The 26,649-nt window shown below is 49.5% G+C and overlaps 1 protein-coding gene across 4 annotated transcripts; it reads left to right on the top strand.

The window, feature by feature from the left end:
• The first annotated feature begins 3,412 nt into the window (after positions 1 to 3,412).
• GATA2 (GATA binding protein 2) lies at positions 3,413 to 14,347 on the top strand. 4 transcript variants are annotated; one of them, XM_086619060.1, is made up of 5 exons: positions 3,413 to 3,643; positions 4,402 to 5,001; positions 7,759 to 7,901; positions 10,863 to 10,988; positions 11,834 to 14,347. In XM_086619060.1, exons 1-5 carry the CDS (start codon positions 3,415 to 3,417, stop codon positions 12,131 to 12,133), a joined length of 1,398 nt encoding a protein of 465 aa, XP_086475186.1. In that variant the 5' UTR covers positions 3,413 to 3,414; the 3' UTR covers positions 12,134 to 14,347. The 4 variants fall into 4 exon arrangements, with proteins under 4 accessions (XP_086475186.1, XP_086475187.1, XP_086475185.1 ...); XM_086619061.1 differs by having other exon boundaries at positions 7,756 to 7,901; positions 10,905 to 10,988; XM_086619059.1 differs by having other exon boundaries at positions 7,756 to 7,901.
• Positions 14,348 to 26,649: the final 12,302 nt, after the last annotated feature.

The raw sequence follows: 26,649 nt of genomic DNA, 5'->3' as shown, positions 1-26,649 counted from the left end.
AAAAAAAAAAAAAAATCCGTTTTGTGGGATATTTGGATGGTTTTGATGGGGGTTTTTGGTACGTGTAGAAAGAAAATCGCTTCGGAGGGAGAAGCTGGATTTTTAGAAAGCTCGCTTGGTTTTCTCTGCCTTTTAACTTTCCTTTTTCCTTTTTTTTTTTTTTTTGCTTTGTTTCCCTTTCCTCCCTGGCACCTCCGGCCTAAGACTCCTGGGCACGCTCCGCCGCGGACAGGCAGCTCCGCAGCGCGGGGGGCACTTGCCCTCCCGAGCACCAGCACCTCTCCCACCAAGCCCAGCCCCTCGCCGGTTCCCGGCCTGCCCGGGCCAACCAGCCCGTCCCAGCAGAAGCCGGCTCCACCGCCTCTTCCGCGCCCGGCCCGCCGCTTGCGATCCCCCCCCTCCCTTCCCGGTGGCAGGGGGGGGCAAGGGGCGCCGTGGTCCCGGCGCCGCCGCGCAATCCCGAGGGCAGGGAACCGGGGGAGAGGGGGGCAACCCGAGCTTTGGGTGCAGGAGGCCGGCGGAGGAAAGGATGTGGGGAGCGGGGGGAGCAATGTCTGCTCCCGCTGCCCCAGCCTCCGGTACCCCTAGCCCGGCCCCCGGTTCCTTGCCCCGCCGCGCTGCGCTGTGAGTCCCCCCGGGGGACTGCACTGGGGGTCCCCTGGGGGCGAATTTGGGGGAGACAACGGGTAGTGCTGAGGGAACAGTTAGGGAGGGAGCCCCGTGTCGCTCAGGCCAGACAGGCTCCGCAGCGAGGAAAGGGAGTTTTATTATTATTGCCGTCATCATCATTATTATTATTATTGTTATTATTAAAAAAAAAAAAAAGTTCATTTCCTGGCAAATTTGGCAGTGGCGGGTGACGTCAGAGCCCCGGCGTCGTAGTGACTGGGGCGGCCGGGCCGGGGAGGCCGGCTCCGGCTCCCAGCCCCCCGCGCTGCCCGCCGGTGGAGCGGCCCTCGGGGCAGCACCTAGCGGGGCGGTGGCGGGAGAAGCATCATCCTCCTCAGCACCACTCCGCTTCCCCCACCAGCAGTCTCCCGGCGGGCCCCGGCACTGCCCGCACGGCACTGGCCGGCTCCCGTGCCCCCTGCCCGGCCGCGCCGTCGGGCTGGAGCCGCGGCCGCTGCCCGGCGGGCAGAGGGGCCGCTCTCCACCGCCCCCTGCCCCGCTCCCCGGCCGAAGGGCGGTTTCCAAGCCCTTGCGTCCAGCTCGAAGATTTCAGAGGTTGCGACGAGCGTTTCCATTTTTCTCCGAAAGCAGCGGCTGAGGAAAGGGAGGGCAGTGCCTGGGAAACAGGACCTGCAGCAGCCCCGGCCTCTCTCTCGAGGGGGTTGGTTGTGACTTTCCCATTATTACTTTTTTTCCGCCCCAAAAGCGGAGGAGTTTATCGGCACCTTCGAGGGTGGCAGAGACCGACCCATGCCGCGCCGCAAGCTCCGCAGCAGACGCCTGTTGATTCGGGCTGCGCCTTTCCTCCCCGGCCCAAAGCACACAATTAATTGCAAATATTAAAAACGTTTGGTTGTATTTTTTTTTCTTAAAAAAAAAAACGTTAAAAGGAAAATAGTGGGGCTGTGGCCGGTCCTCAGGCGCCCTTTTGCCCCGGCCCGGCTCGGCTCCCCTAGCCTGGCCGTTTGCCGCAGCCGCCAGCAGACCCCGGCCCGAGGGCTGCAGACCGGGGAGCCGGGCAGGACCCGTCCCTGCCCGCAGCCTGCCCGGCGCAGCATGGGGGGCAGCGCCGGCCGGAGCGGCCCCGGGCCCTCCTCGCCCGGCCGGCTTCCCGGGGCCGGCGCGGAGCCTCGCATTTGTTTGTTTTATTTTTTTCCTCTCTATTCAGACAGTTATTTCAAACTAACGTGACCACGCTGGGGTTTGTCCCGCTCCCGGCTGCCCGCCGCCGTGCCTGATTTAGGAGAATTTAGCGTATTCATCTCCCCGGTGCCGATTTCCATCCCCCCTCCAGCCCCGGGCATCCCGGCGGCGGCGCTGGGAGCCGCGGCTTCGCGGCCGGGCAGCACCCGACGGGGCCGGCTCCATCGCCGAGCCCTTCCCGCACTCCGTCCTCGCTCGCCCGCCCCAGCGCCCCCCTTTCCCCCCCCCCCCCCGCGTATCCCCGCACACCCCGGCGGGACCCCCCTATTTTGCCGTCCCCGCCCCGCAGGGGCGTGCAGCGCCCAGGCGAGGAGAGCCCCCACGGCGCTGCCGGGCGATGATGCTGCGGGCGGGGGAAGGGAGGCGGAGGAGGGGGTCTGCGCCGCGCTCCCCCCCACCCCCCGGGCCGGCTCCGTTTGGGGCCGGGGGTGCGGTTGGGGGCGGTGTGGGGCGGCGGGATTGGCTGGCCCGGCCGCCGGCCCTGCGCGCCCCGGCCCGTCTGCGGCGCCGCGGCCAGCTGGCGCCAGCGCTCATATAGGATGCGCGGGGATGGGACCGAGCCGGCCAGAGCAGCGGCTTTGCCATCTGAGTAACACCCTCCACCCAGCCTCCTCTCCTCCTCCCGCGCTTGCTCTGCCTTTTCCCCCCCCTCTCCCTCCTCGCTTTTTTTTTGTGTGTCCCCCCCCCCCCCTTTTCGGCGCTCGCATCCTCCAAGCAAGCATCCATCACCACCCACCCCACGGAGGCACCCCTGCCTCCCGCGCAGGGTAAGTGTGGGGCGCAGGGTGGGGGGAGAGCCGCGCCGCTGCCAGGGCGCACTCGCTGCTTTCGCTAAACGCCCCTCTCCCCCTTCTTCTTCTCTCCCCCCTCCTCCCTCTTTCTGCCCTCCTTTTCCTTTTGTGTCTGTCGGACTTCTTGCTACAACTACGCTATATTAGATCTGCCGTTCTTCCTTTTTTATCCCGCTTTTGAAGCCAGCTGGAAAAACTCCTGTTGACGTTTGTAGTCAGAGCGGGGGGAAAAAAAAGAAAGAAACTTTTTGCCTTTTTTTTTTTTTTGAGAGAGAGTTTGAAATGGGATCTCTGTTTATTTTGTGGGGTAATAAGCAGTGAGGGCGCAAGGCGAGGACTTTGGGGGAGAGGATATTTTTGGAAGGGAGGAGGGGCTCCGCTTCCCCCTCCTTATCCATTTACCGCTGGGAAAACCCGCCGGCCCGGAGCCGGCCCGGCGGGCAGCGCACTCCGGGCTGCCGCGCCGCTCACCCGCCTGTCTCTCCCTACAGGTGCTGCCCCGCCGCTTCCGCGGACCTGCCTCCGCCACCCGCCTGTTGACAGAGGGACACGCTGACTCCGGGGGTCCTCCCCCACCCTTCCGAGGGCGCATTCCAGACACCCGGCGGTTTTCTTTTTAAGAAAAGCCACTCCATCTCCTAAATCCCACCAGCAACGCCAAAAGCCACCCCCCGAGCAGCAGCACCTTCCCCCCCCACCGAGCGCCGCTCGCTCCTGGTCCGGGGGTGGGTGGGAGGGGAGGCCCGAGGCCATGGAGGTGGCCACGGACCAGCCTCGCTGGATGGCCCACCACGCCGTGCTCAACGGGCAGCACCCCGAGAGCCACCATCCCGGACTGGCTCACAACTACATGGAACCAGCGCAGCTCCTACCTCCGGATGAAGTCGACGTCTTCTTCAACCACCTGGACTCCCAGGGCAACCCCTACTACGCCAATTCCGCCCATGCCCGGGCCAGGGTCTCCTACAGCCAGGCACACGGTAAATCGGCACCCGCTGCCCTTCTTTACACCCCCGGCTCCCTCCCCGCCCGCCTCCGCCTGCGCTCCCCGGGCCCCTCCGAGCGGGCCGGCAGGCGTCCTGCGCGAAGGAGTTTCACTCCGGGCCGCTTCGGTGTATCGGAGCCGGGGAGAAAGGAGATTTAAGAAAACACAGGATAGGAAGGGAGGCACGGGTGGATCTTAACCCTAGAGATAACCAAGCACTGGCGGAGGGGAGGGAAAGAAAGGGGGGAGGTGAGAGAGGAAGGGGAAATAGTGTGCGCACAAGCTAAAACTTCTCAGACACGGCTACTTCCCGGATGCAAATACAAACCGATTCAAATCGGCGATGGATTTTATTTAGGGGTGTTTTTAGGAGCCGAAGAGATCGCGTTGCAGCAGCTCAGAAGACAGAGCAGAAAGGGGTTTACTGCTTATTCCCCGGAGTGAGGCGGGAGGAAGGCGAGGGGTGGGGGGGGTGCCTTTACTCCTGCCCCGGGTAGCTGGGTCCCCCTCCTGCCGCTCATCGCTCTTTCTCGCTGGGCCAGCTGCTGTTCCCCTCGGAGAGGACAGAGGGAAGGGGCTATTGCGCCAGTCTGGCTGCTCTTCTCCGGGTTGTGAAATCTCTCTCCGTGCCCGGCTCCCCTCCGGCTGCCCGCAGGCTGGGGAGCTGCCCGGGCCGGGAGCTGGGGGACTTCCCAGAGACGCTCCGGGCTAAGCTGCCCCACGCTGATCCAAAACTCTCTTGTGTTCCTACAGCCCGCCTGACCGGGAGTCAAATGTGCCGGCCTCATCTTATCCACAGCCCCGGGATCCCTTGGCTGGACAGCAGCAAGGCGGCACTGTCAGCCCATCACCACAACCCCTGGACCGTCAACCCCTTCACCAAGACACCCCTGCACCCCTCGGCGGCCGGAGCACCCGGGGCCATCTCAGTGTACCCAGGCAGCAGCACGTCCAGCACCGCCTCCGTGTCTTCGCTCACCCCGGCCTCGCACTCCGGCTCCCACCTCTTCGGCTTCCCCCCGACCCCTCCCAAGGAAGTGTCCCCGGACCCCAACTCCACCAGCGCTGCCTCCCCTTCATCCTCCGCCGGGGCCCGGCAGGAGGACAAAGACAGCATCAAGTACCAAGTGTCACTGTCGGAGGGGATGAAGATGGAGAGCGCCAGCCCGCTCAGAAGCAGCCTCACCAGCATGGGGGCCCAGCCCTCCACCCACCACCCCATCCCTACCTACCCCTCCTACGTGCCGGCCGCACACGACTACAGCAGCAGCCTCTTCCACCCTGGCAGCTTCCTGGGGGGCCCCGCGTCCAGCTTCACCCCCAAGCCGCGAAGCAAGGCCCGATCCTGTTCGGGTAAGTGCTGCACCCCGTGGCTTGTCCCGGCACACAACGGCTGCATCCCGGGTGGAAGGGCCGAGGCGAGGGTCATGCTGCCGGGGGGGGTGCGTGCCTGTCGGGGTTGGTTTTGCCGGCCGTTTCGGAGTGGGGTTGCAGGCTGCGGCGAGGCTGGGTGCTTATGTCCACCCTCTTCGGGACAGAGGGACAGGTGACTGCTTGGTCCCACTTTTCTGGGTTTTTAAACTAGGAGATGGAGCTTGTACCAGGCTTCTGTGGGTGCCAACGCGCCCACATCGGCTGCTGAGCCATCGGGCGCCGGCCTCGAGGCGCTCGGATGGGGCCGAGAGACACGGGGAGCGGTGCAGTGTGAGGTGGCAGATTGAGTTGTACAAAGAGGAATTTATATGAGGAAAAAAAAAAGTTTCCATCTTAGAGAAGCTGGCCTCAGCCACCCGAGGGGCTCAGGCCCGACCCTGCTCCCCCAAGTCAGTAAAACCCCCCGCGGATTACACGTGGGGACTTTCTGGCCATAGGTGTTTCTCGCTCAAATAATTGCCACGTCTCTTCATTAATACGAACCAAGGCCCCGGCGCAGGATGAAAGCGAAACTTACCCGGCCGGTCCGCTCCAAATCGCAGAGGGCCCGATTTCCTTCGCGTTCTACAGGAGCAAAAGTTCAAATATAGTTTACATACCAGTGCGAAAGACTAAGGTGTCCAGTCATCGCTAACTTACTCCAGCCTAACTTTAACTAGAAAATGCTTTTTTTTTTTTTTTTTTTTTTTTAATCCCCTGAACAATCTCTGTGCTTCCAAAGACTGACCGCAGCCCTTTCCCGTGTTCACTACCCTCCCTTGCATTTCTTCCTAAAAGTGCAGTCCTAAATCAGAAAATTAGGTGCTGGACGAAGTTTTGATCCCACTTTTTCCCACTTTGAAATCACAGCAGTTGTACAACTAGAAAGACGAATTAAGACAATTTGTGTAATTCTACCAACCTTCCTGCTTTAACATCCTCAGCCGTGGAAGGAAATGAATTACGGTATATTAGGACTGAATTTAGATAGCCCTTTAAAAATAAATGGCTATATATGCTTTTGTGTGTGTGTGTTCTTGTATTCTATGCTTATGAATACACCACACGCATTTATTTTTCAAGTAGACAATAATTTAGAAATATGATCTCTTAGAAGTTCTGCAACAAAAAGATCAGCTATTTTACAAGCTCATCAGCTCTTGTTTCACATGGCTCCTCTGGGGGGAAAATCGCCCTCTCCCTCTGCCATTATTTAAATACAGTTGCTACTATGTATATGTATTTTTTAGTAGCGCAGAGAGTAGTAAGGAAAGGCAACCAGCAGCCCCAGCCTCCCGAGTTTGGAAACGGATTCGAGACGCAGGTCTCTGAAGATAAAGGGATCTCGAGTAGCTTTTTTATTTTTATCCTGTAGTTGCCGATGATTTTATTAGATGGGGGAAGTAACGAGCGTTTTGTTTTGTTTTACGCGGTTTTTCTCTCTCTCTTTTTTTTTTTTTTTTCTGTAAGGGAGCCCCCCTTCGCAAGGAACTGGGGAAAGTTCGTGACCACTCAGTGTTTTTGTAGGAAAACTAAGACTCACGACACGACGACTCCTGCAGCTTCCTGCCCTAGGAGGGACAAAAGCTACAAATGCAGTGCCGCAGAGCTCCCCTCATTTTTCACTGTAGACTGTGTTGTTTAAAAGCCACCCACTCCCTAGATTAAAGGAGACACAAGCCCCGCTGAACTCAACATGGCCTGCTTCAGTTATTAGCAAAAAGAATTTCCTCTCCAGTTAAATACTGTAGGATTTGCATAAACTATATTAACAGAGATTTCTATATTAAGCAGACCTGCCCTCGAACCAACAGAGGCAAATGAACTTTTAGCAGAGAGCTTTCTGAGGCAGAAACGGGTATCTGGGAGCTACATGTTGGGTTTTAATAGAGCCATTCCACAATGCCGTATTTCCCACGTTGTGCTACTGAAATAATAACGAAGCAGTAATTAGGTAAACTGCTCCCTACCAAACCCAAACTGTGTTGCCGAAAAATCACAGAAACAGGAAAGAACTCAAAACCTGGTTTTAACAGTAATTTCCAGAGTGCTTGCTGAGACTGAACTTTCTCAAGGATCAGCATTAACAGCGTTTTTCTGCCTTTAGAACAAAAATCATAACTGAGCCTTTGGCATTCTGTATCCATTCCCAGTTTGCTCGGCTTTACTTTCTCATCCCATAGCATTTGCAACAAAAAAAGCAAGCACAGAATGGCAGGTCTTTTTTTTTGCCTAGAGTTAATTCTAGAAAACCTCTTCCTTTGACTCTGTCTGTGTTTGCAGGTGTGTGTGTGTTTGTGTACACGTGTACGTGTGTATGTGTGGCAGGAGAACACGGGATCTAACCATCGGAGTGCAATAGATACGGGAGGGGAGCGGTGCCCGGCGCAGATTAAGGGAGTTCTCGTTACTGAAACGATAACTTCCATCTGACACAATAAGAGTGTCACTCTTTCTCACCTTGGAGAGAGAGCTGCCTATTTCTGATCATGACATAAAAATACTTACTGGAGCCTGGGCATTCTCGAACTGCTGAGCTCCTTGCTGCATGTGCTGTAGATGTCACTGCTGTCTGATTGTGCTTGAATTAACACACTGTTTTGACTTCTGGAAAATGCCTAAAGGACAATGCGAAAAGCTTTTGTGAATTTGTTTTTAAAGAAAGAAATCCGGTTTCTTCGTGTTTCCATTTAGAAGGCAGAGAGTGTGTGAACTGTGGAGCAACTGCCACCCCTCTCTGGAGAAGAGACGGCACCGGGCATTACCTGTGTAACGCCTGCGGGCTCTACCACAAAATGAATGGTCAAAACCGACCTCTCATTAAACCCAAACGAAGGCTGGTAGGTGTCTCCGTTTCTCCCGGGTTTGGGGATAAAATAGGCGAAGGGACCACACGCAGGCACAAAATCAAACTGTCTCATCTCTGCCCAGCCCCTGCTCGGAGCCGAGCTGTACTGTACACGGGGGTCAGTCACGTCGAGGTCACTGCCGTGCCTCGGGGCACATCCCACCCCCACCGCCCCCCCAGCCCCGGCACAGACCACCGCGACGCCGCAGCCTGCCGAGCCGCCTCTGTCCCGAGCCTCCCCGCCGCGCACAATACGTGCGGGGTATCGCGTGTCCGTCTCCCCGTTTATCCTCGGATGACAGCTTTTAATTTAATTCCTCATTTATTTGGCCTCTTGGGACGTTTTGGGCACATACTGGGAGCGAAAGGGTTATGAGCACGAATGTCCTCCACCATGTACTAAAAAAAGTTCCAGCTCCAAAAAGCAAAACAAATCAGATGAGTCAAAGCTACTGCTCCCTACTTAATAATTATTTGTATAAAAGCCATGAAGTAATTTTCACTCTTATATTCTCTGGCAATATTAATATTGGTTCCCTCCCCAGACAATCCCCTACTGTTAAAAAAAAAATCCTATTATTTTTCCATGGAGTCACCTATACTTTGTATTTTCATTTGAGTGATTTAAAAAAAAATGTCCTTTCTAAGCTCCTGGTAGTAGTTTCCTATCCGGATATCTGTACGTTAAAGATAAGGAAACTTTGTGTATCTGTTTCCTGACTCTAAAAGCTTTAGAGAGTTTCTATAGGCAAGCCTTGCCAGTCATGCTCGCTGTTTTGAAATTTCTAATACACTCTACTCCACAAATAATGCCTAAAATGCTAAGAATAATAAATATATTTTTTTGAGCTTTGTGATTTATGGTGCCTAAGTCTCTTAGCTGTTCGTGGGCACATTTCAATGAGGTTTGGAGAGCAGAAAATTGACATTGCTGCTCTAATGCTGGGATGGGATATAGAAGATTTCTGTCATGAGTCAGAATTTCAACTATGCGAGCTTCTTAATGACTTGCCTTCTAAAGTGACTGACGTATTTAAAAATGTTAAGACAACAGTGTAACATTATCGTCTCTCAGGCTCAAGTGCTTTCCAGTCTGAATGGGACAGGCCATAGAGTTAAGCAGCATAGTTGAATATCACTAAGCCATCTCAAACATGCAAACGCAGGTTTCCACCTTCCAGGGTGTTGGGAGACTGTTGTACTTTGCTCACTGCAAGAGGTTTGGGTTGGGGGGCACTAGCGAGGTTTTCTTTTAGTTTAGTCGTTTTAATGTTTTGCTTTGTTTTAATTGATTTACAGTTTTGTTTATTGTCCCTTTTTCCACTGTAGTTTGCTTGTTTGTGGGGGAGAGGAGATGGACATCTTTTGGAATTTGTTCATCTGACATGCAATAGCAAAGTGATCATATTAATAATGTCAGGGTTTGGAGGTCTGGCATTAATTGTGTTTGGGTACTTGCAGTAGGGGGTATCCTCTCTTTCTGCCTTTGGCCTGTTCTCACAGGCGAGTAAGGGACTGAAATAATGAGTCTCCCAGTGCCCAGTTCTTGCCTTAAGCTGCTGAGCGGTCCATCAGCTTTGGGACAGTTACAGAGGGCCATGGCATAAATCAGGAGCGAGTGAGAGCAGAACCTGGTGCTTCTCTTTTGTGAGCCGAGCGGAGGCCGGTGGGCAGGGAAGCCCATAAAGTTCTCCTTTGGGAAACCCACCGCACCGGGACTCTGCTCTCTGCTCATGGAGATGCCCCGTGAGCTTTGCTGCTGCTTCACCCTATGGCTCTCAGTGGCTTAATTGCAAAAATATCCAGGGAGCAAGGCCCTGGTGAAATCACCACGACTGATACGCATTAGAAAGTAAACTCTGCTAATTTAAGAAAATAAAATATTGAGTCCTCAGCATTAATCCAATTGCACAAAATGGACTGTGTTTTGACCACTTCCAGAGGCAGGGCTGAAGCTTTCTAATACAAAATTATTTCCCAAAATACGAGGTGCAATTAGTCCATCCATAACAGTTTATACAATACCATGTTGCACAAAGAACGTGTTATTGTGGGGTCTCCTAGACAAGGGCCCATCCAGAAATTGCTGGCTGCCTGCTGATCTACTTTTCCTGTTCTTATTTTGGGAGGTGGGTGAATGTTTCGGCCTTTTTCTGTTTCTCCACCTTGGTTTCAGCAAAACAATAGTTTTAGAAAGGGTGGTGGATTTTTGGGGCTGGATTTTTTGGTTTTTTTAAGACTTTTTTTGAGGGCTTGTCAGCCAAGGAACTGAGTAGGGACAGAGGCGGCAGACGGGTCAGTGGAATCATTGCTGCAAGGCATGAAATTTGGTTTGCTAAATATTTAAAGAAAGTTGGAGCCGGTTTTGTTTTCTGCCTTTCACTTGTAAATGGAAACTGAATTTTCAGTGATGGCGCTGATAAATACTGCACCCAGTTAAGTAATGCGGTTGGTTTTCTTTTGTGTCCATCTTTAAAGGGCCAGAGTAGGGGTAAAAATCACATTCTTTTAAGATCATTCCTTCTTTTCAAACCCAGTTCCATCACTGGCACAAACTAAATCAGTCATTTAAATAAATAAAAAAAGAGCAAATGCATTTTCACAAGGCATTCTAGGATCCTGCAAAGGTAACATCTGAACAAATAAAATATCCATTTTCCCCTCTAAAATTTGTGTTTGTGGAGTTAGAGATGCATTGTTTCTCTCCCTACATCCCCTGCGCACACGGTGCCATGGGGCTTGAAGCTGCAATCTGTGTAGGAGAATACTTAAATTCAAACAAAAACCCAACAGCCACAAAACATAAAACTGACGAGCTTTCCTTCAGCCCTGGTGCTCTGTAAAGTCTTAGTAACTAGTTTTACCCAACCTAAATATTGAGTCCAGCTTGACCTTTCTCATGATCTCCCTCCTCCTGCTGATACATTTTTAATTTTCTTTTTCTTTTGGTTAGTCAGCGGCTAGGAGAGCAGGGACTTGTTGTGCCAACTGTCAGACGACCACCACGACCTTATGGCGACGTAACGCAAACGGGGACCCAGTTTGTAATGCCTGCGGACTCTACTATAAATTGCACAATGTGAGTATTTACTCATCTCATGTGTCGCTGCTTGCCTGGCTGGAATTGATGTCTTAACTGCATGGTGTACACTAGGCTTTTATTGGTTTCAGGGTTTTGGTGGTTGTTTTATTCCTTCCCAGTCTCTAAGGTTCCCCTGGGAAGTGACAGCCATTCTTTGTCGGCATAGTGATGCTAAGTTCAGTGACATTACAATGTATTAGCTTGGCTTCTAACGCCTGGGCAAATCAGGCAAAACAGAGCTACCACACTTGGTTTTAACGAAGCGCGTTTTGTGTGCCGTTTCCCTCCAGAAACACAGAGGCTGTTTGGAACTGGCTCTGCGCAAAAATTAATCCTGATGGGGCATCTTTTTTTTTTTTTTCCCCTCAAAAAAAAAAAAAAAATTGTATCTAAGGTTTTGTTGTTTTGTCTTCTTTTTTTTAAAAAAAAATAATTCTAAGCAGAAATCACTTGACATGTTGGAACGTTATTTAAACTTAAGTAACAGAGGTTACTGGTACAAGATTGCTCATGTCTTGGGACTGAATTTGGGTCAACGTGTGCCTCCTAGTTCGATCTCTTCTACTAGGAAATGAATTAGGATTGAGGGTAAGCCTACAGGAAAGAGAGTCATCAGCTGCCAAATTCAGTTCAATTTGTTTTTCATGTCTAGGGGTTTTTTTTTGTGTGTGGTTTTATTAAACAAATCAATATAAACAAGTTCTGTAGAGAGAAACACCATTTTTTTTGGCCAGAAAAAGGTCTCCATCCAGGAAAAACACATGGGGGCTGTCCAAATATTTTCATTTTTGCACAATAAGGTCATTTTGTCTGCATGAGCCTGATTTTCTCATTTCTTGCAGGTGAACAGGCCTCTGACCATGAAAAAGGAAGGAATTCAGACCAGGAATAGGAAAATGTCCAACAAATCAAAGAAAAGCAAGAAAGGCTCTGAGTGTTTTGAGGAACTGTCCAAGTGCATGCAGGAGAAATCGTCTCCCTTCAGCGCTGCTGCCCTTGCTAGTCACATGGCACCCATGGGGCACTTGCCACCTTTCAGCCACTCTGGACACATCCTACCAACACCTACCCCCATCCACCCATCTTCCAGCATCTCATTTGGACATCCGCACCCATCCAGCATGGTTACAGCCATGGGATAGAACCTGATGACCGAGAGACCCACTCAGAGATTAAGAACATGGGGCTTTACCTAAGACGACACCAAGTAAGAAAACGTTCTGTCAAGAGGAGAATGTAGGGATGGCAAAAGGGAATCTTTGCTCCCATGTGGTTTAACTCGTAATGACGGACTAAAGCCTTGCAAATGATGATGGGTCTTCTGCAGAAACGTATAGTGGTGCCTGTAATGCACTTTGCCCCCTCAGGTATAAGGAAAAAGAACTCACCTGTTCGATACTTAATGGTCCAGCAGGAAGCAAAAGGTGGCAGAAGCTGAAGGAAAAGTCTTGGAACTGGCTTTCCTTTCTCTCTTTGTTATTACTGTGAATATTGTAAAGAGATATAAGTAGCTTCCCAGGATGGAATCGGCTTACTGGAAGCCAGACATGCTGGATTTCTATCGTGGACTTTGTTTGGGATGGGGAAAAAAGAAAAAAAAATAACAAAAAGAAAAGGACATCTTTATAAAAACATAATTTTTAAAATGAAACCAGACACAAAGTCATATTTATTTTGCTCTTGTTTTCCACAAAAAGCCTCAACCCCTCTGATTGCATGTTTTTGTGCTGTTGTTTGCAATGGCTACCCTGTAAGAAAACCTGCCTTTGAAACAAGGGTGAGAGGGGGCAACACATTCAGCAGCCCCCTTGGATTAGCTCTGTCTATCTTCCATACCAATATATCTACTAGGGAGGGGGAAAAGACTGGGGGGGAACAAAGCAAAAATGTAGCCGTAATATGGGATTTTAATGCACCTGAGATGGTGATTATTTTGACACAATTTCTTCATTCTTTTCCGTAACAGGAAAGATTTATTTCAAAAAAACAACCCCCCTCCCAGCTACCCTATTATTCCTCAAAACAGATTCCTCAAAACAGACAGCTAGATCAGACAAACTGTTGGGAAAAAACTCTCGGGAAGGCAATCCAGCACTAGCGAGGGGTGAGATACAGGCATTTTAATCAACTGTGTCACAGCTAACTTCTAGCACAGCAAAAACCATCACAGGGCATAAAACCATCCAACTCGCAGGCTTTAGAGGTTGAAGCATTTTGTTCTGTTGCGCTGGCAGCTGTCGCTTAAAAATGCAGATTAGCTGCTTGGGTAAACTTACACGGCCGTGTGGCCACCACATCCACACGCAGCCAGCCAGCGCGTGTGCTGTCTCAGGCATCCAGGCCCCGGTGGACTTCACAGGGAGGAAGGGCAGAACGAGGTTGAGATCACTGGAGAGGGGAAAGAGAGAGACAATCAGTTTGAGCTTCACGCATCCATCAAATCCCAGACGCAGAGACAGCTGATGAGAGAGGAGGGAAAGCATCGTTCTAAGGGGAATGTCCGTTTTCCGTAGCGTATTTTGTATGAAAAGAAAAAAAAACAAACAAAAAAAAGAAAAAAGTTTAAATCTCCCATTATTAAACCATGTTGTACGTAAATGACCGAAAACAAAGCTATTGCCAATGTGAAGTGTATTCTATTGATTGTTATGATCCGATGCCTCTCGTGAACACAAGCTCCAGTATAACATACAATGTACATATTTAGCTATACTTCTGATGAAAATGCCCCAATGAACAGAGGGGTTTGATAATGTAAACCACGTAAGCTTAACTCTGTGACAAGCTTTTTATTATTTTTTTTGTTAATTTTTAACTTTTTTGTTGTTGGGTTTTTTTTTGGTGGGGTTTTTTTTTTTTTTTTTGGATCAAGCCAAGTGTATCTTTACTGCAAAAGTCCTGCTTTAAAGAAAAAAACACAACGAAACAAATAAAACTGGATGTACATTTTTTTTTTTTCTAAACACGTAATTCAAATATTTGATAATGAATTAAGAACCAAGCAGCCATGAAAATCCTGCTTTCCTCCTTTTTCTGGTCTGCGTAGGCATATAGGTGCACTTTGTAAAGTGGAAATAAACAGGAAACTAAATTGGTTGGGAGAAATCGTATGAATTTTTAATCTACTGAGGTAAAAAATTGGGTCCTTTTTACTTTTTACCTTTTACAATGGTACAGCTGTACATTATTTGTGCCCAACTCAAATTTCTGTAGGATTTGGGCAGGGGGACGGGGAAGGGATGTGGGTGGAAGACAGGGATTACTGATACAGTTGACAAAGTGCAATATATTGTCAGTCACTGCAGCATAGACAACGGCAGTCAAGATTTAAATTATTTTGTACTTGTATCAGCATAAAAAATTTCAGTATTTTCTGTTTTTATTTTAATTTTTATGTTGCTTATTTTTGGATTAGTGAACTAAGTTATTGTTAATTATGTACAACATGTTTATATATTGTCTGTAAAAAGTGTATGCTTTCCTCATATTCCTTCAAGGTGAATATTGCTAAGAATAATAAAATACCTTTTTTGTGAAAGTACCTGTGCCCAGCTTCATGTCATAAAGGCTGCTTTTAATAAGGAGAGAGGAAAAATTATTGTCGTCATTGTTGCCAGTAGAATTATTAGCTAAACTTTATGCAGAGCGGTCTATTGATATTTCAAAAACCTGCCGGGGTAGGACAAAAAAAGTAGTTGGTGAATGATTTAGTATAAAAAGCACGGGTACAAAAGCTCATTCTCCAGTGTTGTTTTGGGGTGACGAGGTCATGCAGTTAAGCGCGCTGAAGTTTCTAAACTAGTTTAAAATCGAAGGCAGCGGCCACGTTGCAGACGATGAACTGCAGTTTCTCGGGGGTTTTTTTGTTGGTTTGCTGATCATTTTTTTAAAGCGTTTGAAGAAATGTGTTTCAATTAAAAACAAGTTTTGAAAAGCACCATAAAAGCAGAAAAGCAGCCAGCTGCTTGATGGGTTTCAAGGCAGAGCCTGTATTAGACTGGGCAAAGTTCTCCGTAGGTCCTTGCGCTGCTGTAACATGCAACATTTCTTGCTGTTTGGCACCACCCGTGATGTGAAGGGAGCAAGGGGCGATGCCAGCTCAGAGCTGCTCAATGCTGTCCCGGGAACCACTGACAAGGGGTGCAGCCGTGGGTGCAGGGGGGGTGCCACACGGGCTGGCGTGTGAGGATGGAGACGAGTGCTTGGCAGCTCTCTCGTGGCCAAAACTTCCTGGCTGCTTTCATCACACGGTCGAGTCGGACCCACACAAGGAACTCCTTAGGGCCTTACAAAGTGAAGCTGAGTCTTGCAAAGTCCTCTCGCCATGTGTAGGGGTGAGTACTGCTGCTACTAAAACAATATTTTCAAGAAAACTGCTAATGAACTTTGAGTTTCCTCCTCTGACCCCCCGGGAGCTGCGTCTCACTTCTGTGGAAACCAACTTGGGGACAACTCCTTACTCATTAAGAAAAAAAATAACCTGAGTTCCTTTTTCAGCCTGTGTGTGCAAATTCCAGCCCTTTCTATCACTGTTTCTCTCTAACCGTGAGCCTCCTCCCCAGCCCTGTTTGCAAGCCCTGCTCGTGAATGACCAGGAGTTGGAGCAGCTCTAGATGTGCTGAAGAAAGCACACGCAACCGGGACGAGGCCTTCCCGCATCATTTCAGACGAGTTAATCATCTCTCTAACTTGTTTAGCAAGGCTTAGTGCAAACACCCATTAAGAAAAAAAAAGGGGAGTTTATAGCATACTGTGCAAGCTTCATTTAAAATGAAACATGTTCATTTTCAGATAGGTTTAAAACAGGGTTATAAGTAAACTCAGCCACTCTCCCTCCATATTTGGATAGCTGAGACAAGGAGACAACAGGAGAACTAACAACATCACTTGAAAATAATTTAGAATAATCAAGCTATTTGCTTTGGTTGCACATTACACACCTGTTCAGACTTTGATGAGGGGTTACCTTGATGTTGCCTCTCTGCAGGCATTTTGCCCAGTCGGTCCAATCCACTCGCAGAATCAGGGCCATCATCCCTCAGGAGGGGTGCTGCAGCCCCCCCAGCGCCTGGAAGAGCGTGCCTCTTCTGAGCCGGGTCTTCAGCGCTTCCTGCATCACAGATAACAAATAATCCTGTGTTTGTCAGGTGGCACTAATCTGTGAAAGATCAAACCATGTCTCTGCTACGTCTGTATCGTGTTTGTCTCCAGACATTTTGCATAGCAGAAGGAAAACAAACAGCAGGGAATGGAAATGGAGCAAGTGTGTAAAGTTCAACGCAAAGTGTAAGCACAGAGCAGATATCGAGGCAACAAATTGGGATTTACGGTCCTTTCACTACCACCAAACACTGGGGGATAGGTTTTTTGTGAGGGAGGGAACCCTGACATTACTTGCCTTTGGTTCCCGTTGTTGGGATTATTGTTTTAAGCCGTGCTTAATTGTCATGTCTCCACGGCCACATCAAAAGCCAAAAAGATTAGGTTACAGGGAGTGTTTGATGTCAAAACACAAAATAAATAAAACGAAAGCTGAAAAGGTAGAGTATTTTCCATGACGTCTAGTGAGGTTTTTGCCTCAAACATTTTTTTACTTTTTTTTTTTTTTAATTTTGCAAAGGTTGCATTTCTAGTGACAAGATATCATTTACTTACTTCCAAATGACTCTACGGCTTTCCTGCAACAGCTTGAAAGGGTTAATAACCCCGCTTTGATGGCAAACATGGTATAATTAACGCAAACTTCTTAAGTATCCCAGTGACCTGTAGATGGCCACATGAGAATTTTGTTATTTACTGAGTTGCCAAACGTTTATTGCTTATAGCAGGACAAGTGGGAAGCAGGCATTAATTTTGATGCTGTTATCTGTGATTGCATGTAAAGTTCATAGCAGAGAGTGCCTATATGTCAACTGCAATTAAACATTTCCCTATTTTTTTAATGAATTTCACGTTGGTGGAGGGTGTTGGACTGGCAGCTTTGCAAACTGAAATTCTGCCCATCCACAGAGCAGGCACGACACAGCCAGACACAGGACAACTTCCCCTTACCTGCAGGCTGCAAAAGAAAACAGTCTGGCGCCATGGAGCATTTGATCCTTGGCTTCTCCACAGAGACAGTCAAATCAGTACCAACTGTGGTAGGGCACGGAGGGAGATTTTGTGGTGCGACATCTCCCCTTGGAAACCAGCCTGAAAAACACAAAAAAACGAAGCCAAATGTGGCCTTCAGGTGAATATGTTCATTTATCACCAACCTGGACTGGATTAGAATGCATGACCTAGAAGTAAAATGCTTTGTTTAGCCCAACTCCCTGGGCCATCTGGTCCTTGCAAGTAAACATTTCTAAGTGAGATTAAGTGACCGTTCTTTAAGCGTGGTGATATGAGTGCAAACCAGGCTGCTCTGGATCTAACAGATCAAACCTCAGCATCAGGGCAGCCGGCTGGTGCCGATTCAGAAACACCATTTGCTTGAACAGCTTTGGGTGCAATTCTCCGTGGTGTTGGCTTTGCAGTCAATCCTGATTCAGTCTGATGTGTTCCTGTCAGATCCAGAACTTGTCCTAAATCCAGGGCTCAGATTGCACCAAGGTGCTGCTGCGAGGTCGAGGGCCCCATCAGAGGAAACTCATGGGAGAGACTGCAGGAAGAACTACACTGCATTTGCAATAAGAACCAACTTGCATTTCTGAGCACCAAAAGCGCGGCTGAGCAAAATGCAATCGCAGGGTAGGAGATACCGTGGAAAAAAAATCCAACAGGTAATAACACAATAGAGAACTAAGCCCTCCTGCAGTGAAAGGCTTCAACATACCGCTGAGGGAGGGAACTGCTACTGTTTGGTCTATAAAAACTGAATCGGGGAAGTATGATGTTAACCCAGCCTATGCAGCAATGCCAGGGAGAAAACAGCTACCTGCCTGTATCCGGCTCCCCTGACTCTCTCTGTGGTTCTGCACTCTGGGCTGCAGGGAGTTATTTGGAGGAAAGTTGGCTCTGGCTCAGGAGGGTCGAGAGCATGTGTAAATCATTGGAGTTGATCCTATCAGTGCCAGAGCGTGAACATGGACCCTTGTTTCTCCTAAACACTTCAGTGCTTCACTAAAGTCTTCCCCAGTGTGTTTTTATTTTCCTCTGGAGCTTGATTCAGCTCCTGCCTCCTCTCCGTCAGGCGGAGAGGACATGGCAGGTTTCTTTACCTGTGACACAAGAGCATTACATTGGCTGTTTTGGTTGTGATTTTTTTATCTCTGGTTCTTTCATTCACTCCCACCTGCCCACACTGGCATTCTGGTAGCAGATCATACTGCAGAGTGATTTCAGGATGTCCCTGGAAATCCTTACCAGATTTTGCTGTAAAATTCAGTTCAGTTTACCATCTCGTGCTGCATTTCAGCCCACTGCTAGGGTTTTTTTCTTTTCTATTTTGTAGAACCTTGTAAAATTTGAAAGTGAAAGCTTCCCATTTTGAGAGTTAATCTGTTAGAACTAGATGAACAAAAAGGAACCACCCAAAAACCATTCACACAACCTTTGTGCCCACAGGCACTCTGGGCTGTGCACTATTTTTCTCTACCCAACCATAACTCTCACCAACACAGGGTAGATGTTCTTCAAGACGAAGCATATCTCAGGAGACAGACCCACTGCCTGACTGGTGCCAGGACTCACCCCAGTCCCTCGCACACTCACCTTCTGATAACAAGCAAAGTTACAGCAATCCATGCCTCAGTTTCCCTGTGCAAAACAGGCATAAAAAAAGACACGACCTGCCCTATCAGCTATGTACAAGCATTGACTCGCTCCAGTCTAGCAGACTTCTGGGCAAGTTCGAACAAATGTCAGTGTGTGGTGTGTACTGATAGGCACTGGGAAAGGGCACAGTACTCTCCTCTCTAGGTTAGAGGCTCCTCCCTGCCTTCGCTGCAGAGCTGTTGCACTGCCGTTAGCCTCTCCGTACAGCTGTGGCAAAAATGACACATTGGAGAAATTAGTCATTGGAGTGTATCACCCGGCTGCTCCCAACCGCTGCACACACACACACACACACACACACAGAGCCCCACGCACACGCACGCACTGCCTCCAGCCCCAGCCCATTGTGAAGCAGCTCCTTCTCTGTCTCCCATGCTGTCAGCCCCTGGCCTTCCTTTCACATGCTCTAATGGTCACTAGAAAACTGGGAGAGAACACAGTCGCGGTATTAAATAGCCCTAATTTGTCTCCAAGCCTTTCCCCTCCTCCCTCCGCCTCGGTCTCCCGCGACTTAACATTTAAACCAGCTGAAGTTTACAACAAATCAAAGCCTCCCTATAGGCCCAGATTGTCTAAATACAGAAAACAGGAAGTGAGTAACCTTCGACGGGAAATTGTTCATCCGATGGAGGCCAAGACCCAAGGCCTGGTGCTCTGCAGTCCTGCCCCAGCGCAGGCAGACGCAGCGCGTACCGACCCGAGGCGGCATCCTGCAGGAGGGAGCGATTCGGGGGAACTTGTGCTTCTCTCGCAGTCACCGTGTGGCTGCTCCAAGAACGGGGGTGATGTTTGTGCCTCTGCAGAACAGTAGATGGGCAGTTTGGGAGAGTTATTTTTAGAGAGATTTGGGATGGGATGGAGAAGCAGGCAAGGGTTGGAGGAGAAAACAGAGAAGATACATGAATCCAAACCAAAACCGCCTCTTGCTTCCTATGAAGGTAAAGACGGCAAGAGAGTACCGCAGACGGCATTGGGCTGCTTCCAGCACACAAGGGCGGGAAGAGATTTTGTGCGACAGCTCACTTGGTGACGAAAAGGAGAACACTTCATTTCCTAGGCAGAGAGAATTTATTTTCGTAGAGTAACTTGCCGGCTTCCCCCCACCAGGAAAGATCCCAAATTATTTTACTGGCTGTTTATCTAAGGCTTATATTATTCACTACTGAATTGCAACCATTACTGGGGTGGAACACAGCAGCTGTTTAACAACTCAAAACAATGCCCCTTTTTTACGGAAGGTCATACTGAGATCCTCTCTAACTGAGGGTGAACTCGTTGTTACGTGCCGCATCCACTGGAATAAAGCTTTGCTCACAATTACGTTTCTGCCAGAATCACAAAACTGCCAAAGAAACTAGGATGCACAAACACATCCAGGCATGTCTGAGTACTTCCACTCCAACTCTGGACAGGGCTAACAAAGCATGTACCACAAAGTGGCCCCTGGGTCATAGTTAACTTTCTTCTCACTCCCTTGGAGTCTGCACCTATGCTCACATGCCAGTTTTGCTCTGGGCAGCTCATGGGACAAGCAGCAGCAACCAAGCCTACGGTCTCTGATTTGAGAAACGGACAGAGAAAAAGAAAGCACAGTCTGATCTGGAGTTTGGCACCACGGCTGGAGAGATATCTGTTGGTTGGTCCTGTCCTGGTTCCTTGCCTCAAGGCTGGGAGTGCCACAGATGAAGGGAACTCCTGGGGCAGATGCGGGACAGTCAGTCTCCAGGTGACATTCATGCAGGAGGCACATCTGGAATTAGACCTGCCTGACTGGGATGCTGCACCTCTGCAGAGACTGGGGTTTGAGAGAAATGTACAACAATGAGTAACCACTGGGTCTTTTGAGGAGGACAGGATGAAGCTTCTAGTTAGATCTCTTGCTGCAGCATTTAAAATATTGCTCTGAAATTACCTTTTAAAAATATCTGGTTTTAAGCAGAAATATTTTCCCTCTTGCTCCTACAGTCTTTTTCTACAATGATTTCCCCAGATTTCTCTTGGTTTACATAGGTGAGTAAAACTGGACTTGTGGCATTTGCTTCAGAGAGATTTTCCCTCTTGCATAAAGATGAAGTTTAGTGGGTTGTTTTGCTAGCAAACCAGCTGGCTGGGAGAAAGATGCTCTTAATCAAATGGCCTCGCTGCCTCTCTGGGGAGAAGTCTGTCTTTTTTCCCATCACAACAGGTTTCCTCTTTGTTCTCTGGTGGGCAGGTGTTGTCCCACTGGGATGTGGAAAAGGGCAAGCTCTGATCCCATTAAAGATAGCCCCATCAGTAACAGATCAGAGGGGCATCCCTAGGTTGTGGGAGAGTATGCCTGTCTTGCTTCACTGGTTGGTGAATAATAGAGCTGGCTCTCAGTGATACTTGCAGGGTTTTTAACAGGAGGGACAATGAAAGGGAAAGGAACCCAGAGGGTGATGGCTGTGTCTGGCATTGCCGGAAACCACAGCTGGTCCTACAAGTGGTGGGAACAGAGATGATGCTTCTGTCCAGGAAAGATGCAAGGAAATGCTCCCCCACTGCATTATCTGCTTGCTTTACTCTCATTCTCCATCACTTCCACAGCAGACTGACTTCAAGGGGTGTGGAATTGAATTTTGCTCCAGTGGAAGGCGAGACACAGATAACCCCAGAGATGGAAACGCTACTATAATCCTGGGTCTCAACCACCTCTTGGTCCTTCGGTCTTAAGGGTTACAGCAGCTCTGTTCTGACTTCCTAGGGAGAAAGAGTGGGTGCATGGGCTAAAGAACATCAGGGAGCTCCAACCACATCCCTGGCCTGGATGAGGTGACCAGGGAACATGAGTTGTGGCTTGACCAGTAGACCCTGTCTGCCTGCAGTCCAGACATAGCATGGTGTAGCTTTTCTTCTGCTGACCTTGTGTTCAGAAGAACTGAGTTAGTAGCAGGGACCTCCAGCACATTTCCTTCTTCTGTGCTTTCTAAAGCGATCCAGGAGGTGAGTCCACTGTGCCCAGGAGCTACAGACTCCTGAAATCCAGAATAGGCTCTATATCTGCTTAACTCAGAGGCTTAGTATCTCTACCTGCTCAGCTAAGGCAGGATTTATCGGCCTCGCATAGGGTTGTGGAAATCTGTGAGTGTGTCTTAGCACAGACCTTGGACATGGTCACGTCCCAAGAATGGAAACTTGAAGCTGGATACACGTTGCAGTCAAAATATGCAGCTCTGACTGCAAACCATACCATAGGCACATTCACAAAGTATGCACCAGCACTATGGGCCAGAGGCTTGTCCAAATGAAGGAACAGCTCTTACACTGTGTCCATGCACAGTCTCCTTGAATTTCCTTTCTTTGGCGAGATTCCTTCGGCCAATGTCATTCCAGCTCCAGCAAAGCTGTCAGTGATGGACCCACACCTGCTCAGCAAAGGCCCTGCATCCTAGGAAGAGTTAATTCTGAGCTCCTGACTCAATGCACAGGAATGCATCCACCTCAGGTAGAGTCTCTCTGGGGCCGGCCTTGAACACAGCCTTCATGGGAATCTGCACAACTCCGAACTCAACAGGGGCTGCACTTGGTTGTGTCAGGACTGACAAGAACAGAGACAGCTGGCTATATTTTAACATGCTCTTTTTACTTTCTTTTCCCATGTTCTTCCTTAGTGCTACATGGAAATTACGCTCCTTTTGGTCTACGCACCCTGCACCAGCTGGACGTCTTTTCATCTGCATCCTCTTTCTTGGTGCTCTCTTTCCCATGTTTCACTCTCCTGCTTACATCCTTGCTGAATTTACCTCTGTCTCACGGACTAGCCAGAGTCCTTTACTTCTGCTGCATTAGGGCCTGGGAAGCCTGGTCATTCTCCTTGCAAAGCCACCACTGCGGGCCGCTCCTCCACGCAATCCAGTCCTGCCGCTGCTAGCCCTGCCTGAAATCACCGCCCCTGCTCAGCATTCCTGCAGGCTGCTTCACTTTTAGCTCCGCTGCCGCCAAACAACCTCAGCTCTCTTATCATGTACACGTATGTATGTATTTATACACATACCCGTCCCCACAGAAAGGGACCTATTTTGCAAGGTTTAATACACTCCAAGTTCTGCTGTGGACTCTTCCTCTTTTGTTGCAGCTGTGGTTTTAGGGCTGGCTTTGTGGGTTTGAGAGAGTCCTTGGATGCCTTGGGAGACGTTCTGCAAAAGCGGACTTTCTCCCCATGCATTCTGCACTCCAGTCACCAGGTCCTGAAATCTCTGTGCACAAGATTTCCCCTGTTTAGATGAACACAAAATTTACTTGCCTTTCAGGCATAGTTTCTGACTGATACTGCTGTGGTGTCAAGCAAAGAAACAGGAGAGCCAGCTGGACTCCCTCCTGTATCAGCAGCAGCTTTACCTGAGCCACAACACAGCATCAGGATGCTCTGAATGGGCTAAGAAACATCACCTCCCAGCTTTGTCGCAGATCTGTAAAGAATAAGATCTTACCCACTACCCTTATGGCTTCTGTCTATGACAGAGGAGAAGTAATACTGCCTACCTTGTAGAAAATAAGGGAGAGCCTGCAAGGGACAAATAACTGTGAAACAGAAGCACCCTCCACCTCTCCTGTGCTTGTCCTAGTTACTCATGAGGGAAAGTAACTCTGGCTTAGCAGAGCTGAGGATTAACCTAACACACCTGAGTACCACCTGCTGCTTTAGTGGCTCCAGCTCACAGTTTTGTGACAAGCTGGGTGCTTGACAGCAATATCCCTTTGAAATGCCATGTATACTGCTCAGGGTTTGGAAAAGCCTTGCTCCAGCACAGGGTAATTGTCAATATGCATGAAGACAAGCTTCCTGGGGTTGGCTGGGGGCAAGAAGGGGATAGCTTGGGGCAAAAAATACTTCGACCCCAGCACAAGGCATGCCTGTGCTCCTAAACAGCTAAACAGCGGCTTGGCCCCGAAGAGTCAGAGCAGCCTTGAGGTGGCTCTGACAGGCAAAGCACACAAATGCTGAGTGAAAAAAACAACCCACAAAGCAGCAGAAATGTCTCACAAGGTTTAAAAGCACAGTTGTTCAGTCTGGCCCATTTGTATGGGAAGCGGGAGCCACAGCTCCTGAACGCAGAGCTGGCAAGCAGCATAGGAAAGGAGAGGGAGGCGAGATATGCAGCTGAGGAATTTGCAGCCTTCAAGTTCCCTCTCTCCCACCTCCTCCTCTCGCAGGAAATGAAAGAGACCTCTTTTGTGGAAGGAGGGTGGTAGGTGTGCGTGTGTGAGTGTGCGCTGGGGAGCAGACCGGCCCCGCGGGCTGCTCCCCGGCGTGCAGCCTGCGCGCGGGGCCGTGCGTTGCACGCGTGCGTGTGCGCGGCTGTGCTGAAGCGCTCGGGGCCGCTTCTCAGAAGTCTCCTCATGCGTGTCTGAAAAGGTGGATCAGGCAACGGAAGTGGCGAAACCACCAGCATGCCCAGGCCCCAAATGACTGCCTTTTCACTTTTTTATTTTTTTCTATAAAGCAGCCCCCTCACTTCTTCCTTCTTCCCTCCCCCTGCTCTGCCCCGCTGAACCGCAACCCCAGAGCGGCGGAGTCTGAAACTGGAGGAGAGCAAAGGGCGCAAAAAATGTCCATGGCGGCTGCAAAGAGCGATGCTGGGGGCAAAGGCTGGCAAAATCCGCCATGGGCATGGCCATCTGCAGCCACTGCTGCCCTCACCTGGGGCTGAGCATGGAGCGGCACAGGCAGCTGGCTGCCAGCTCTGCTGAGACCTGCTTGGTCTTCTCTCTGGAAGGAGACCATGAGGAGGGAAGGCAGCGCACTGCCGCCCCTCATAGACCTCTCTCCTCCCTGCTGCTGCCCAGCTGCCCAAGCAGCACAGCCTGCGCCTCTATGGCGGCCTGGGCCTGGAGGAAACCTACCGGGAGGAGAAAGGGAGCTGGCAGTGGGGTATAAATGGTCAATTCAGTTGTCTTTTTCCCCGCATCAAGCCACAGCAAGCCGGTTACGCTTTGTCGGGGCGAGCGACACGGGCTGCTGGACTCAGGCAGCCCCGTCCTCTCACAGAGGAGATGGTGTCGGGGCCAGGCCCCCACTGACCACCCTGGCAGCCTCCTGGGCGCTGACACCGCACAGGACAGGTTCACCCGTGTCTCTCCTCCCAAGGAGTCTCTTTTAGTTTCCACAATAACAGGGACAAAAGAATGGCTGCTCATCACCATGCGTACCTGCACAGCCTGGCGTCTGCTCCTCCGGTGCCCACATGGGGTTTGCGGGATGAAGAGGAAAAGCGTGGCTGGACCTTTCCCTCAGGTAAACTCACTGGATCCCCATCATGTGCCACAAATTTCCTCCTCTGAGTGTGTGGGAACACCCCATTTCCCAGCTGAGCCCCAGCAGCAGGAGCGCAGCCCCCTCAGAGATATCGCTGTGGGCACGAGAGGTAAAAATGCATCTGAAGAAAATAAAGCCTGCTCAAAGCCGTCATGGTAAAGGTAAATCCAGCTGAGAGGAAGGGTGGAAAAGCTGGGGACTGAGAGGAGTAAAGGAAAGGGCTGTCAGAGTCCCATTGGGAAAAGACATCAGGATGTTATAAAGATGCAAACTCTAAAGGCAATTTTGGCACCGGTCAAGATCCACTTTCCTGTATAGCACTGAGCCGATGTTCAGCCCTTTTAGTTTTCTGGGTCAAAAATAAATTCTGCACAAATAATATTTTTTTTTTAAAAAACGTAATTTTAACTTTGCATTTTTTCTGTAGAACAAAACGTGAAAGAAAGGAACTGCCTGAGAAGGTGGGAATCTCCCAAGCTGGAAGGACAAATTCACCATGGCCAAAAAAAAAAAAAAAATCACATAGTGCCAAAGGAAGAAGGTGAATGTGTTGAAAGAAATTAAGAAATTGTGCAAGTAAGGTGCCTTGCGAGGCATCTACCCGTGTGTAAGGCAGATGGGGGTCCTTACACGCGCAATAAGTAAGGTGGGAGAGAAAAAGAAGAGTAAATAAAGACGACTGCAAGAAATAATAGTGTGCAAAGCCTGCTCAGAGATCTAAGGATTAAAAAGAAAACCTTTAGTAGAAATGGAAAACAGGGAGGCAACCAAACAAGAATATTCAGTCAGTTAAGGCTTGCAGGGAAAAGATAAGGGCAGCAAAAATGCAGAATGAGTTAATTATAGCCAAAGGGATTAAGGAGAATAAGAGGCCTTTTACAAATATATCAGGGGAAACAGAAGCACTAGGTAGAAGGTGGGTCTGTTAATAATAGGTCAGAGTAGGGAAGGAAAATAATGAAACAAGGGGACAAATCATGCCAGCAGCAGTATGGGCATCTTCCTGTTACCAGCCGGTCCAAGACCTCCAAGCCAGCATGACAGGTCTCTGGTTTCAACCCAGAGACTCTCCATCCACAAGGACAGACTGAGCTGCCATCACAGTAGAGCTGAGTATGGAAATGTGCCACGAGTCTACCCATGCAGTGTCTGACACCTTCCCTGAAGAGATCAATATATTTTCAGTGATTTCATTGCCTCAGCCTGGCTTTTTGTAGTGTAGCACATACACCACAAAGAAAGCACGTATGGAGTATGGAGAAAGCACGTACACCAAGGTTAGGCCACGTATGTGGTGCAATGGGCTTGGAAGAAGAGCTGGTTAAAACACACTGTGGGTGACAGAGTAACTGAACAACTATGTGCTTCTCATCAAATCTTTTGCCTTGACTTGGCTATTTCCTCTCTGTCTGCCTTGTTCACTTCTCTGAAAGCAACAAGAATAAAACCCAGTAAATCCCTTGGGGCTGGAAGCAGGGATTGGCAAGTATCAAGACTTTGCAAAACTTGCATCTCATTGATTTGCGGGCCAGATTGTCACCTCCTAAGAAATTTTGCGCAAGAATTTTAAATATTTAAGATACGCACACATTCCTGACATCAGGATTTTGGCTTTCTCCCTCT

The sequence above is a fragment of the Tauraco erythrolophus genome, chromosome 12 (assembly GCF_009769465.1).
Source record: "Tauraco erythrolophus isolate bTauEry1 chromosome 12, bTauEry1.pri, whole genome shotgun sequence".
NCBI lineage: Eukaryota > Metazoa > Chordata > Aves > Musophagiformes > Musophagidae > Tauraco > Tauraco erythrolophus.
This window is presented reverse-complemented; position numbering and strand designations above follow the sequence as displayed.